General features: G+C 29.0%; 1 protein-coding gene across 1 annotated transcript; it reads right to left on the minus strand.

The window, feature by feature from the left end:
• Nucleotides 1-12,773: 12,773 nt before the first annotated feature.
• On the minus strand, nt 12,774-16,176 carry OCT59_022085 (uncharacterized protein; the record flags this gene model as incomplete). The annotated part of the gene is made up of 10 exons (XM_066146944.1): nt 12,774-14,083; nt 14,153-14,179; nt 14,255-14,392; nt 14,625-14,780; nt 14,859-14,933; nt 15,003-15,077; nt 15,158-15,247; nt 15,315-15,457; nt 15,560-15,656; nt 15,982-16,176. 10 exons carry the CDS (start codon nt 16,174-16,176, stop codon nt 12,995-12,997), a joined length of 2,085 nt encoding a protein of 694 aa, XP_066006036.1. The 3' UTR covers nt 12,774-12,994.
• Nucleotides 16,177-16,716: the final 540 nt, after the last annotated feature.

Below are 16,716 nucleotides of genomic sequence, written 5' to 3' on the forward strand. Positions count from 1 at the left end.
TTTCGTTTTCCCTTCCCTTCCTTTCCCCTTCCCCTTCTCCTTCACTTTCGTTTCCCCTTTACCTTTCGTTCTCCCCTTTCCCTTCCCCTTCCCCTTCCCCTTCCCCTTTCGTTTTCCCCTTTACCTTTCGTTCTCCCCCTTCCCTTTCCCCTTCCCTTCCCTTTCGTTTTCCCCTTCTCCTTCCCTTACCTTTTGTTTCCCCTTTCCCTTCCCCTTCTTCTTCCCTCCTGAAATCGTCATTTTTAATCTTTTATTTTAGTTTATTATTTTTATTATATTTTTTATTATAATAATAAACAATATTCTTATATCAAATTTTCTTATTTTTTAATATAATATTGTTAATTGGTTTTTGATTTTTGAACTTATAAAAAACAACTGATAAACATAAAAGCTATGCGGGTAAACAAAAATGATAATCCTTAATCTTCATTATTATGCCATCTAGAATCTATATAATTAAAACATTTAGTCTGTATAAATAAATTATAATTGCGACCATCGCCCGTGATCTATTATAAGCTTATTAATCAATTAATACCCGATGCAAAGCAGCGGCTAAATTTATTCATATTGGATATTGGATGTATATCACGTATGATTATTCAATCAGATTATTTTGAAATATAAATTTATCAACGTAATTTTATTTATGTCACGTCGATGTTGTTTAAGATAATAAAAAAATTAATTCTGTAATATTTAAAAATATTAAAAATGATATAAAATTATATACATAAATAAAAAAAATTCTCAATAATCTGGCATTAATAAGTTCGTCCAATAAATAATTACATCAATAATATTATAAATCAACTTAATTCTCCAATAACAGATAATCATCATTGTTATTATTATATTAACCAATTAGGATCATTATGATTACATGCATGTGATATCTAAAAATAGATAAAATCGTGTGATTGTTTTTTTGTTTATTTTCAATTCTTTTCTTATTAAAACTTACAAAAATGTACCATTCAAAAGAAAAGAATAAAAGAAAGGAAATAATATGCCCACCTACCCACATACAAAAAAGAGAAAAGCCGATTTAAAATAAATAGTGGAGCTGTTAAGCAAGGTATGAAAATAGGATATACACGTATTTTTCATATTTTTCTTTACAATATGTTGTGGTTTGAGTCTTTCTTTGTGGTATAAGTGTGAATATATTTTTCAACGGCCATGTATCTATTGCTTGTTAAATATATTTGCAATTTCTTAGTCTTTCTTTGTTAGACTGTGGTATTACAATATGAAGTGTGAATATATTTTTCAACGGCCATGTATCTATTGCTTGTTAAATATATTTGCAATTTCTTTTGTAATATTTGCTTTAGCCTGGAGGAAAATGTTATGAAATAGGGCTGGATATTTTATGACATTTTCTGCCTTCCAATTACTTTGTCGGGGTAGCCTGACAATTTGTCGTTGTCCGTCAGTTGTAGCAACCAGCATTTTTTTACAATATTATGATTTTAAGAAACAAAACTTTTTCAAAAATTTAATAAAGAAAGAACTAACTTAAAAATATTATTTTATTATTCTTTACAAAACGCTGGCGCTGGAGTTATTTTTTCTCTCACTTATCAAATCTCAACATGTCCAAAGACTAATCATGTAGTACGCTGTGGTCTGGAACACCCGAGGTTTTTGACTACCTAGGGATGAAGTTGTAGGGTACTCCTGCCCGATAGGCTAGGCACTATTTGATAAATGTACGATATCTATCCGATATTTTACTATAATATATCGAGTATCTGATAAATCTATGATATGTGACTGATATTTGACTACCCGATGTAAACGGTCGAATATCAAGCACGAAAAGATGATAAAATTCAACCACCAAATGTAATTATTAAATATTAAGAACGAACAAATTAATCGTGGATTGGCGTAGATGGATAAATAATTAGCCGAAAAGGATAAACATTTAGGAAGAGTAATGATCTACATGATGTAATATTTATTGAATGATTGACAAGGAACCAATAGGATAAATAGAGTCAATCAATTGCGGCTTAGCAATCTTTAACAATAAGAACGATAAGAAAGAATAATTATAAGCCACAAAAGATAGATTATAAGCAAAACACATAAAGCGAATTAAAAGAACATATAAAATAATGTCAGAAAGATTAAAGAACACAAAATAATGTAAAAGATAATATAAAAAGATAGTATAAAGATGGAACGTAAAAGATAATATATTAAAAAGAACATATATAAAAAGATAGCATATTAAAAGATAGCATATTAAAAGATAGCGTATTTAAAATATAGATAGTATATTAGAAAGATAGTTCAAAGATAATATGTAAAAAGAACATAAAAGATAGTATATAGATAGAATAGAAAGTAGCATAAAAATTGTATATATAGAGAGCGGAATTCAAGGTAATTCCTTAGTTCTCATCCACAGAACTCAATAAAAATATAAGTTTTATTTTTTAATTATTTGTTAGTAAAGTTTAATGTTAATTAAAGGTAATAGGTTCGCCCTAAACTTTAATTAATGTTTGCTTAATTAATTTTAATTGAATAAATGGAAATTTTAAGATGAATTAAATATACACTTTTGAAAAGTAATAATTCGTAGCGAGAGCTATCGAAGTTTGAAATTAAAGGTAAAAGTGGATATAATTTGGGGAAAATTTAGAGAAGTTAAATTTTATTTTATATCGTTCGACGTTTTATATTACTAACGCTATTTATGTTGTGAACCAAGAATGTTGTTGTATATTGTTCGTTAATTATATTGTTTGTTAATTATGTTGTTGATTAATCGCTTGTTCGTTTAATTGTTCGTTTGTTCGTTTGTTCGTTCGTTCGACCATGAGAATGCCCGTTCGATGTGGCAACTCTGTAAATTGATGACAGAGGGAATTGGGGATCTCACCGATATGTATAAGATATGTACATGATGTTTACAATATATGTCACCGATTTTCTACATTTCTACTACACTTATCGGGCACCCGATATATGTAGTATTGTTAAATATCATACACATATATCACATATATTGCACACATATCGGGTACCCGATATGTACCCGATAACCTTGATTTTGACCAGTGTACTGAATTCCCATTCTTCTTATTTGGCCCAGTCATTCCGTTAGTTGGCCAGTGATCTTAGTAATACCTAAATTTCAGCCAAAATAGGACCCCGCTTATTTATAATAAAGGTTACTGTAGAAAATTAGCCCTTTACTAATAGTTTTTACCTTATTTTTTTCTTAAATTCTATTGGTTAATTAGCTAAAAAGGAAAAAATCATAACAATGTAACATAAAATTTCCTTTTATAGTAGGATCTGCAAAGAATTTTATATATGATTTTTACCTTAGGTCTGAAGGTAACCTATTTTATAAGTAAGTGGGATTACCAAAATAGTAAGTTTATCATTACCATCGAAGCCTTTATTATTCAAAGTAGATTGCTTTTTTTTCCCAAAAGACTTCCTTTTCTTAAATTATTTATCATTATTAATCTTCTATATAATATTCAGAATTTTCTTTTGGTTCTACTTCTGAGTAGAATCTGTCTTCTTTAATAGTTTATTTTTAGGCTGATTTAAGGTGAGTGATAAATATCTAGTCCAAACACCTTTAAATTGAATTCTGTATTGAGTACTTTATCTAAGCTTACTTAGATATTAAAATATACAATCAACTTTTTACGTCCACAGTCTTGATGAATAATTTTAAAAGCTAAAGTACCATTTAATTGCAATAGCATGGATAGGGTAGGGTTCTTTGTATTGTAAACAACATTATTAGTAACAGATTTGAATACATTCATAACAATGGTCTGAAATCTTTTATGTTCTTTGCATTGCTTTAAATTCCAGAATGCAGAAAACTATTGTATAGGCATTCCTCCAAATGGAGCAGTCCAAATTCCATTATTTCAATTCAACAAAGTCCATTTGTTGAAGTTTATAGATACAGTCACTATCAAATACTTCTTTTGCATCTTAATTTTGAATGCAATTACCTAATCTATTTCTTTAGATTCGTAAGAATATCGAGTTATAGCATGATGAAGGGGATATCATAAATGATTACCTTGTGAATATTAGCTTTTTCTTATAGCATATATCCGGTCATAACAATCAAAATCATTTTTTCTGATGTAAGCTTAGATTTCTTAGTTTTCTACCGCTGCAATTTATTCAATATACCACTCTTTTGTGAAGTTTTTGAGTGTTCTATTTTTTCTTAGAGAATGATAACGTAAGTCAAGAATTGTCAGAATTAAAATTAGAAATGATCTTGACATATATTACACACTTCTTTCTTCTTGAAGTATAGTAGTATACGGCTGAGCTTGTATATTAAGTTTTATTTGTATTGTAAAGAGTATAACTGGTATTTAGTGTTTGGGCTCCTCAGTAATTTCCATTTCTATTAAATGATCATCTGGCTGAGTCAGATTCCTATTGAGTGAAGTTGTTATTGTTTGTTGCTCATGTGAATTTTTTTAATTTTTTTACAAAGCTTTTCGAAGTTTTATAGAAAAGCATAGCCTAAAGGTCTTTGAAGGTATAGAAAAGAAAAGGAAAGTTGTCGTAATCTTCAATATCTACTTTTTGGAGTTTATTTTTAAAAGTAATTTTAAGCTGTTTATTTAAATGCTTGTATATATCAGGTTCAATTTTTTTAAGGGTTTGATATATTCCAGTTGTGTTAGTAGAGTGAAAAATTTGCAGCGTTTTTCAAATAAGGTGTAGAACGTCTTATTATCGAAAAGGCTAAGAAGTATTTTCATATTCTCAAAAGTAATATTTGTTGCAGCGAAAGCTATTTTTAATATATTTTCTTCAAAATAATTTTGCTAAAATTTTGTAAAAAAAATGGTCTATGTGATCAGCAAATTAATTTTAATTTAATATATATTAAATTATATTATTTAATAATAATTAAACTTATACTAATTGGTGATTTATATTAGTACAACTAGTTATTACGTTGTATAAAAATACCTATTACGTAAGCCTGATAAAACAGTTATTTAGTATAACGTAACTTCATAACTGTGGTACTGTTATGCCTTACATATATTTGCAATAAAAATATGATCAGTGAAATTTATTAAGCTTTGCTCAGTAAATCAGGACCTCAGATATCTCTAAAATAGGTTATAAGTTACACTTTTAGTTCAACATAACTTGTGCTTGAATTTTATTAATTTTTGCTGTAAGTTACTTTAGAGAATACCAGGTATTCAAGAAAAAATCACAACAAAGTGCAAAACTAACTAATATAAGAACAAATAATTTTCTAAAAAATACATAGAAAGAAATGCTAAGATTATAAATTCAACTAAGGTTACTGGAGAAACTAGGGGGTTTTGGCAAGTTGGCGAAATGCCGAAATAGCGAAACTTTGCTGAAACTATATAAAAGTCTTATTAAAAAGTTAGCGAAACTCTGAAGAAAAGCGAAACCTGATGAAACTTATTATAAATGCTGAAACTGCTGAAACCTTGCTGAAACTATAATAAAACTATAGTAAAATCTTGGAGAAACTAATCATAGGATTTTAGAGAAGTTTAGGCAAGCAACTTTAAACCCAATATAGGACCTGCTTACTTATAAGATAGGTTATCCCAGGCCTAAGGTAAAAATCATATATAAAATTCTTTGCAGATTTTACTATAAAAGGAAATTTTATGTTACATTATTATGATTTTTTTCCTTTTTAGCTAATTAACCAATAGAATTTAAAGTAAAAACTATTAGTAAAGGGCTAATTTTTTATGGTAACCTTTATTATAAGTACGTGAAGTCCTCTCAACACTCTTTCTATATAAATAACAATAGCTATTCTCTCAAATTATATTTCAAACAAGATAAAGTTGATTATGCTATATGTAATCCATTCAGCACTTACCAACTTCTAAAATCAGTTTACACCTTCAAGCTACCATTAATACCATCAAAAATGCACAAAATTCAATTTCCTTATTTGACTACATACTATAGATAACAAACCTATTTCACTAAGGCCTCTGAAAACTTTTTAATGTCATGCATTCCAACCACTAGGAGAACTTTTTAGTGTTATGCAATCCCAACAGGAACACCTACCTCATTTTGAACAATCTTTAACAGAGGACATCCACTTTATTTTGAACAATTCATTGATCTAAGATCTACTTAGATAAGTCAATCTAATGATAGTCCAACACGTGACCACCATAGTCGGCATCATCATGATCAGTATATTACAAAAACTGCAGTATCTAACCTGTTATTTCCCTATTATTCAAGTGATCATCAATTTTTAAAATGTAACACCAAGCCACCATGACAATCAAATTTTCTAGTATTCCCCCATTTTCCAAAGAAAATAAGATTACACCAAAAAAGTGACCAAGAAAAACAAAAAGCAAAAAATAAAATTATAAATCTCAGAAAAACTCGCAGTGCAATGAGAAAAACTTGAATAAAAAATATCAAACATACACCTCAACTCTGTTTTCTTATTTTAGAAGACTAACTTCCCGTTAATAACATCAACTGGTAAGAAATACTGGTTGATAAGCTTCTTTCAAGAAATAATGGTTCAGTCTGTGAACCACTTGACCAGTTAGACTTTAAAGGTATAGAAATCAAGATACACTACTTTTCAACTTTTCAGAAAGTCCAGGAGAACGTTCACATGGAATTGCCATCTTACATTATTGTTAGTAACTCCAAGACTCATGATAACAGTCCTAACTCAATATAAGCTATAAGGAGTTCAAGCGAAACTAAAGACTTCAGTAATAACTTCATATAATGTCCAAAAATCTTTATACTATCACTCAAGGTAAAAAGTTCTTATACTTTTCATTCAAAACTTCTTGGGAAAAAATGGGCAGAGCTCAACAGAAGAGAAAGTACGATGATCATTAAGTCACACTTTTAGTTTAACACAGTTTACGTTTAAATTTTATTAATTTTTGCCGACAGTTACTTTAGAGAATACTGAGTATTCAAGAAAGAACCATAATATAGTGCAAAACTAACTAATACAAGAACAAATAAATCTTTCAAAAAATTACAAATATAGAAAAGCTAAGATTTAAAACTCACCACTCTCTATATAAATAACCACGGCTACTCTTCAAATTATATCTCAAATCTGGTAGAATCAACTATGCTATACGTACCCAGCGAAACACCCCACTACATTTAAAGATTGAGTCACCTCATAAACCAAGTATCATTAGTGCTATTAAAAAAGAATAAAATTCAATTTCTCCTATTTGACTACATACTATAGATAACAAATCTACTTCACTAGCTAAATCAGGGAACTTTTTAGTGTTGTGCAGTCCAGTCGCTAGGAAACTTTTAGTGTCATGCAATCTCCGAAGGAACACTTACTTTATTGCGAACGATCTGTCAGCCTAAGATCTACCTAGATAAGTCAATACAATGATAGCCCAACATGTGACCACCTTGATCAGCATACTACAAAAATTGTGGTATTCAACTTGACATCCCTTTTATCACCCAAGTGATTATCAATTTTGAAAATTAGTAACACCAAACTACCATGATGATCAAATTTTTCAGTATCTTCTACTCCCTAAAGAAAATAAAGTTATACTGAAAAAAGCGACCAAGAAAAATAAAAACCTCAGAAAATAAAACTCGAAGTGTAATAAGAAAAATCCGAGTAAAAAACACTAAACATACACCTCAACTTCGTCTCCTTATTTTAGAAGACTAACTCCTCCGTTAACAACATCAACTAGCAAGAAATACATTGATCAAGAGCTCCTTCTAAAAAATAACAGTTTGGTCTGCGAACTACTTGGCCAGTTAAACTTTAAAGGCGTAAGAACCAAGACGCACTACTTTTTAATCTTTCAGAAAGCCCAGGAGAACATTCGTATAGAACTGCCATCTTACATTATTGTTGGTAACTCTAAGACTCATAATAACGGTTCTAATTCAATATAAGTTATAAGGAGTTCAGGCGAAACCAAAGATCTCAGTAATAACTTCATATAATGTCAAAAAGTCCTTTTACTATCACTCAAGGCAAAAAATCCTCATATTTTTTATCCATGTCTTCTTGGGAAAAAATGGGCAGAGCCCAACGGGAGAGAAAGTATAATAATCCTAAATCACACTTTTAACAAATTGGCCCATTTTTTAAGAGTTTAAAAAATCATTTTTTGTAAATATTTTGGCATTCAGTGGTTCAATTTTGATGAACTTTTTTTAAATTGTAGAGCTAAATGAAGGCTATAAAATAAAAAAAGTTCATTAAAATTAAATCACTGGATGCTGAAATATTTACAAAAAATGATTTTTTGAGTTTCAGCAAAAAGGAGTGTTTTTGGCTAAAAGTCCATTATGACTTTTATACTAGATATCTAGTGTCCTAGTAAATCTCACTAATCATATTGCTTATTGCAAATACAACAGTTATTCGGCACTTTATACTGAATAATTATTAAGTATAATAACTGTTAAAACTATATTAAAATTATAGTAATAGATATGTTTAAAAAGTTGTTTTAATAAAAGTTTAGACTTTTAATAAATTCTAAAATAAATTTAGACCACAACTTTAATCCAGATGATGTTTATTAGTAATTTCCTTATAATATCTATATTTTATATAATTAAAATTAAAAATTATTACTATATAATTCAATTAATAATAAAACTAGTTGTGAAATTTTTGGCAAAAAAGAGGTTAAGTATTACTATTTATAATAAATTTAATAAATTTGAAGAAAACTATTGTGAGTCCTGTGAATGTCTTGTGAAGAAAGAGGGCATTTATGCTAAGAATGACCATTTCAAAACGAATCATACCCTCTGAGCAAAAATTTCACCCGACAGTGCACACGTGAGGTGCTTTCATGCATAACGAGTGGTTTGGTAGTTAATAATATTAGATAGTTTAGATTTAGTTTTTGTCATAATTGTATTCTTTGAATCTTGTTTTTGTTTAATAAACTATCAAATGCATTGTGAAAAAAAAAAAGAAGAAAACTACTATATTAAACACAGGTCGAAAAGTGAAAAATCAGGCATCAATCAGTTACCAATCAGTCACCAATCAGTCACCAATCAGTTACCTGATTGGTGACTGATTGGTGACTAATTGATGCCTGATTTTTCACTTTTCGACCTGTGAAAGCTAACTGTATTTGTTAAGAAAAATAAGTTGCATTAATATTAGTTTACATTAAAAAAAAAATAAATTATATATTATTTTAAAAGTAAAGAATTACTAAACTTAACCTGAAGAAATTTTTCTTTTCCTTTCCTTTATTTTAATTGTTAATTAATGTGTGACTTAAAAAAAAAAAAAAAAAAAAACTAAAACTAAAACAAAATAATAATAAAAAATAAAAAAATATAAAATATATAAAAAAAAAAAAAAGCCACAAAAGAATTTAAGAATTCATAAATTCTTTTAATAATTAATAATATGTCAAAAAAAAAAATAAAATAAAATAAAATATTGACTTGTATAGTAATCTAATAATAAGATTATATGTAAAATTATGAAAAAAAAAGGTTTTATTAAGTTAAAAAAGGTAGTTGTTCAGATAGTTTTTGAGAAAATTACATAATTTTGATTTTTATAGTTAAATTGTATTTTTTATGATGAAAATTTTTTTTAAAACCAAATTTTTATGCGATTAATATCCAATTATATTTATTTTATATATTTCATAAAAAAAGTTTATTTTTTTTAAATTCTTAAGGAGGGGAGGAATTATTAAGATTAGTAATACTCTTAAAAGTATATACATATTACCCTAATAGAAAATTACTAAATATCATCTAGGCGATCATCACTTTTACTAGCATTAGAGGATGGCCAGAAATGATGTGATTTAAATTTTAGGATTTTTGACCCCTCCCATCCTATGTCATCATTCATTTTAGGAAATGTAAGATTAAAACATAATTCTGGCTAGAATTATATTAACTACAAATGTCTAAAAATGGAAGATGTGTAACATCATTGTAGTTTTAACTCTCCCTCATTTACCATTCCCTTAGGAAGAATATAATTTAACTCCGCCCAAAATGCCATCCTAATGCTGGTAAAGGCGATGATTGCCCATCGCCTAGGCGATATTTAGCTTAATATTTAAATTACTTGATTTCAATACTGATTAAAATTATTTATGCCGGATCAATTAAAAAGCTTGTTTAATATAACAGTTTGATAAAGATTTCTGATTAGCTGAAATATGAATAACATAAATAATTATTGAATATTCGCATGATTTTTTACAATTTTATTCAAGAAGGGATAATATTTATTTTTAAAATATTTTTAGGTTTTTTTCATAATAATAAATTATTTGTTCTTTATTATAAATATAAAATTACATTATTATACTATCTATTTATCATTTTATCTATTCAAACTGCCTTAACAATAACATTTTTTTTTTAACATTACCTCACGGTAAGCAATAAGCAGTACTTTATTTTAACAATAACTTAACAATAACTTCTTATTATTAAAAAAATATACAATAGGTATTGAAATATAAGCGTGCTTTTTTTCTCTTGTGGATAAGATAACTTTATAATCATGTGTAACCGATTTTTGATTATCTATCGTGCCCATCTAATTTTTTTATTTCAGTTTTGATAGTATGACAAATTGGATTAATAATACTGAAATTACTTTTAGTTTTAAGATCAATTTGTACTCCGTGGTAGTAAACCAGTTATTTCACGGATCAGCCTTGATCTCATCACGGCGGAACCGTGATGATCAATGATATCTACGGCTTCCCGTGAAATATCTATATCTCTTTTAATAGATAGCGAGATCTGTTATATGTTATACTCTACATGATCTGTATTTACAGTCGTTTGATCAACAGACAGTTAATTAGTTAATTAGGATATCTGGATATAATGTCAGGACATGTACAAATTGATCTCGTTTATATAACTATTTAAAGCTTTGTCCGCAAGTAAACAATCATCGAAGCGAAGAATTTGCAATCAAGGTTTTATGAACATGCTTAAGTCTCGTCGGTTTTCATGAATAACCATATTATATCTTATTTTTATTTCTACAATGAAATCATTGTAGGAATCGTTTGTTAATCATCGAAAAATTTCATCGTAAAAATTCAATTAATTTGTTTGAGGTTAAAAAGACAAAATAAAATGAAACACTAGATCCTGTAACCTGCAGCCTAAAGGACTTGGAGGACAAAGAACTGCCCAAAAAGATTCCACCACTATAAATAACCACATTCGTTAATTATCCTTATTTCTTACATATTTTTCACAATTAAATTTGAATAGTTCATCGTCTCTATAATATATCATCACTTTCTCTCCTGATCATTTTAAAAAATCGGTATCTAACAATGTAGAAGATGTACAAGGTTATAATGAAGCAATTATTAGATGGCTAACTGGATGATCGTTCAGGTTGTGTACGAATTATTATTACCTTTCTCAATACTCGATATGATAATCACGTGACTTTCGTCGTCATGTAAAATTTACGCGAGAAAATAATCTAGAGGTAAGAGATGGCTACAATTATTCAGGATCTTCTTCATCTGAAGGTGGGAATGTATTGAACATGAGAAAATTATGTGACTTTCGAGTAAAAACTGATATATCCAAGGAGAAGCAAATTGGAAGTTTAATCAAGCAACTCGTAAATATAGATTAGCTTACATAAGTGATAATGATGCAATAAAAAAAATTGTAATTAGTACTTCATATACCGTTATTTTATAATTACAGCTAAGGTATTTTATTTTTAGGTTATCGATAGATAATCAACTATAGTTTTAGAAGATGGAAATGTAGAACAACTTTCTGCCGACCTAATCCTAATTCATTTTGGACAATTCGTGGACGTGGATTCAATTTTCGAGTCCCAACGACGTGTATGCTGGAATGAAAAGCGCAAGAAATGCTTGAAGTAATTTTTGCACGAATGTCTTCAGAACTTCAACCAAAGTAATGGTCTTGCTTTAGATCCTTCGTCCTCTGAAGAATTTCACTCTTGCTTCAATATATTGTATTCAATGATACTACAATGATACTACACGTGCAATATCATATCTTGAATCTAATCGTCGTTTTTACTTAGGAGATCGTAAATTCATTCTTGCTGCTTATTAAAAACAAAAATTTTGTTTCAAGTTCCTTACAATTTGATTTTCGTCCTAACGAAAGAATGAAAAGATTTGTTTCCAAATAGAGATCAAATGACTTATAAATATGACAAAAATGCTTTTAATGTCTAAACCAGACAAGAAATGAGTAATTGTATTATTTTGTTTCAATAAGCGGAAAGTCTAAATTGCTGATTTTGACGGACTGATTTTTTTGTTAATGGCTAAATAATTGATGTTTTTTTTATCGGTTAAATATGACTACAAATTAATCCTTTAATAAGTTTTACAGTTTAGTTATACTTTTTAACACTCTTACAATAATAATAGCATGATCTTTGCGTGACTGACGCAATAACTATTATGATAAAATTCTTTTATTCACAAGAAATGCAGTTTAACTTAAAATTGATTTTTTAAATTTATTTAAAAATTATTCTCTTTTCTTTATATTAAAATTCATTTTTCAAAATCATTATAGTAAATTTTCTAATCCCCATTTTCAATATTGTTTTGTCATTTTATATAATTATCATGCTATTTAATTAAAGACTATTAATAAATTAACAAGCTGATATTAATATACTTTTCTATACAATCAAGGATTTAGATTTTGAAAAAAAAAACTTTTTTAATATCCTAAAGTTTTAAAAATTTATTATATATGAAGAAAAAATTACCTCACCCATCCCATAAGAATAATTACAAAATTTTTGTTATATATTTTTGAGCTTAAAACTTTTGCAACAAATGAAATAAAATAAAAATTATCAAGGAAAATTTTCAAAAAATTCCTTACTTTTTTGTCTTCCTCATTATAACAATAGTAAAAAATAAAATAAAATAAAAGCAAATTAAAAAATTTGCACAGGTGGGAGGACGCGTTTTACATTTGATAAACGTCGTTTTTTCTTAGGCGGCCCATTTGATTCTTCCTCTGACTCTTCTTTATGATGATTAGAAGTTACATCTACATTAATGCTCTCTGTTGTTAAGTCACTTTTAACATCAGATTTACTTTCTTCCAAAACTTGATGATTTCCTTCACCATGTATAAATTCATCCGTCTCATCACCACTTGATGAATGATTATCTTCATATACCTCCATAGAAGGTGATAATGTATGTATAGAATGTCCATCTGCATAAATTGGTGTACTCTTATATCCAATATCGTCATCTGCTATCACTGTTATTGTATCAGGAGTAGATATGTTCTTTGATGAGTTAACGAGTCTTGTGTTAAATCTAGGTGGTGGTGTCGATGGGGTTGACATTCCATTAGTTTGTTTAATGTTAATATGTGTTTCAACAAGTGAAGTACTAGCTGCAGAGGTGGAAACATTTATTGGCGTTTCCATTGAAATTGTTGAACAGTCTGACGATGACGATACTTCTCTGCTAGAATTTTTTTTTGGAGTAGAATTAGAAATAATTTGCTGACCATCTTGCTTCGATATCGATGTGGATGAAGGAATAGCCGAAGATAATATCAATTCTGCGGCCAATGAAAGGTTATCTAAACCACTACGTTCCGATCTTTGAACTGGAACATACGTTGAAATCGATGTTTCTATAGTGGGAGTAGCAGGAACGTTTTGCTGAATATGAGTGTACGCAGGCACTACTCTTGGTTGGGTTGAAGCGGGGAGAGTATTCATCTGTATTGGGTAAGTAGCTGGTTGAGTTTGACGGATATCTTGCGGCGGCTGATGATGCTGTGGGAAAGAATACGGGGAAAATACCGGACGATTATTTTCAGAGTGAAGTTGATTTGAAGGATAGGTTGGATAACGCGATGAATTATTTTGAATTGTTTGTGTCATTTGATAAGGAGGGAAATTTCGACGATTTGGATCTTGTTGTGAGGTATATGCTGGCGGAATAACAGGTCGACCATTTGAATATTGCACCGAGGCCGATGATGAGCTAGGAAGGGTTGGCTAATGAGATTAAAAGATGTAAATAAAAGAAAAGTTTTTTTAATAAAATAATGATATTTAATATCTCACGTTTAATTGTTGAGGTGGCTGATTCTGCTGTGAATATGTAAAAGGTAAATTAGAAATCATAATAACTATTTTATGTCTGATCTTTATGATAAATATAATTACTTGTAGGTATTGTTGTGGATTCTGTTGCGGAGGCATCTTTTGTACATATGGAAAATTATAAGTTAAATATCCATTCGTCTGTTGCTGAGGAACATACTCAACAATTTTTCCAACCATATCTGTTGTTTTTGATTGTACCTGTATTACATTCCAGAAAAATATTTAATTTCATTCCTTGGAATATCACTCAAATACAATTATCATTGTTGTAGAATCCACTACATATAAAAAATTTTTAACTTTTCATGTTTCTTTTCTTTGTCTGTAAAATATTAACATTATCGATGCAAAGTGAAGCATATATATTGAACCAAATATTTCTTCTTTTTATAGTGTAAAAAAAATAAAGTTATGAATATTTTTTACTAACCTCTTTACTACGAATTACTTGTTCTTGTAAACTAGTATATTTTGCTTTAACATCAGCTAATTGTGCATTTGCTTCTTTATATTTTCGACTTAAAATTTTAACGTCTTCTTGTAATATCTTAAGTTCTACAGAATGCTTACTGGTCTTTTCTTTTTCCTGAAAAGAACAAAAACAACAATTAAAGGTTTGTAAAGATGTTTAAACAACCATTAAAATTGATGATTATTTGCTAACTCTTATCGAATGGAATTTCGCCATGCTTTCAATTTGTTCATTTGCTTTTTTTGCTCTCGCTTGTGCCTCCTTTACCTAAATAGATTATATTACTTGTTTATTCATGATTAAACGAATAACAATAATGCAAAATATCCGACAAACCTTTGTCTCTGATTCGCGAGACACGCGATTTAATGCTGATTCATAGGCACGAATGTGAAGTATTGCTTCTTTTAGCTTTAAAGAGATAAACCAGATCGCATTATGTAATTGTAATGTACGGAGCTCATCGCAATCATTCTTAAACACGAACTTACCATACGTTTTGCCGTCTCAATGTCCAATTTTTCTATAGTATCATCGTCTAATGTATAACGCATGGGATTTTCCACTCTTACATTTTCAGCCTTAAACCAAAAAATTGTATTCTTAAGTATCTTTTGAACATTAATAATTATAATTAAAAGAACATACCTGTGTATAAAATTGAACTTGTGGTGGCTGTGTCTGCGTTGATATTGTTGTTAATTGTAACTGACCATGAGCTGATACTGGTGTATCACCCGCATTATCGCTTGTAGGAGTGTGTAAACCAGACTGTTGTTGATTTGAGGATCCTTGAAACATTTAATCAAAAATATTAAAGGTAAATCGTAAAAATATTGATATAATTTGAGATTGTCGAGAAAGAAAGAAAGAAAGAATAGAAATTAAAAAACCTCCAACTTGATTTGAATTCTCTGTATCTTCTTCTTCTTCAGCAGGTAACAAAACTAAATCAATCTTCCACCTAGCACGTTCCCCCCATATTGAAACCTATAAAATTAATAAAAAAATTGGGAAGGTATTAAATATATTGTAGGCAATATGATTTATTGATTGGTTTTAATTTCCATAATCTCATATTTCACAGTATTTGTTATCATAAATTCTCTAATTTGATATAAATAATAAACGTTATCATAGTACAACCAACTAATGGGTTTGAAGAAAGTGAAAGTAACATATATATATTTATTTATTGGCTTTTTCAAAAGTTTCCAAAGAGTAAATAAAAATAAATAAAATCGTTTATCTACCCCAAATTCTAACATGTTGAACATAACAATGCTATTTCTTCTTTACTATAATCTTTGCATACCTGTTTCTTGACAGCCTCAAAAATATTTTCAAGGTGACTTAGAGTAGAGGCAGGGAGTTGCTGAATTGGTTTAGCCGCGGAATTTGGTGGTGTAGCCGACACCATAGTAACAGAAACAGAATCTGACCTTCGTGCCTGGAGTGAAGTCTTATTATCCTTTTCTTTTTCCAACGGAATTTGATAAGATTGAGACATTTTATTTTATGAAAATTTTGCTATAGATCTTCTTTTTTTTTTAATTAAGGTTAACTCAAAGGGAGCGAACAGTATAATGTTAAAAAAATGAGTTTTTTTTTGAAATATAAGAAATTAAAGGAAAGGCGTGTTGAAACAACAACTACAACCACTATTTATGGGTCACGGTCGCTACAACTGCTTTGGCTAATGTTCGTGTTTTAGTCACGTGTGTAAAGACCGTATTTATCGCGTTTGATGTACCAAATTTGGGTGTGATTTTTTTTTACAAAATTTTATCATATCATTTTTTGGTTACGCAGTAGTAATATAACGTACAACGTAATGTAACGTAATACCTATTGGTAATGGCATCCCTTGTAATGTGTGATAGGTTACGCCGAATATGTTGAATATGTTGCTACGTGGCGCGGTTAACTTAGTTGTCAAATTAACCTTGACTGTACTATAGAAAATAGTCAACAAATTGACAAAAAAATTTAGATATTTTTTCTCAGATGGTGGTCAAAATCATCCGGTCACTTTTCAAAGTGAAACAAC

The sequence above is a fragment of the Rhizophagus irregularis genome, chromosome 30 (assembly GCF_026210795.1).
Source record: "Rhizophagus irregularis chromosome 30, complete sequence".
Classification (NCBI taxonomy): Eukaryota; Fungi; Glomeromycota; class Glomeromycetes; order Glomerales; family Glomeraceae; genus Rhizophagus; species Rhizophagus irregularis.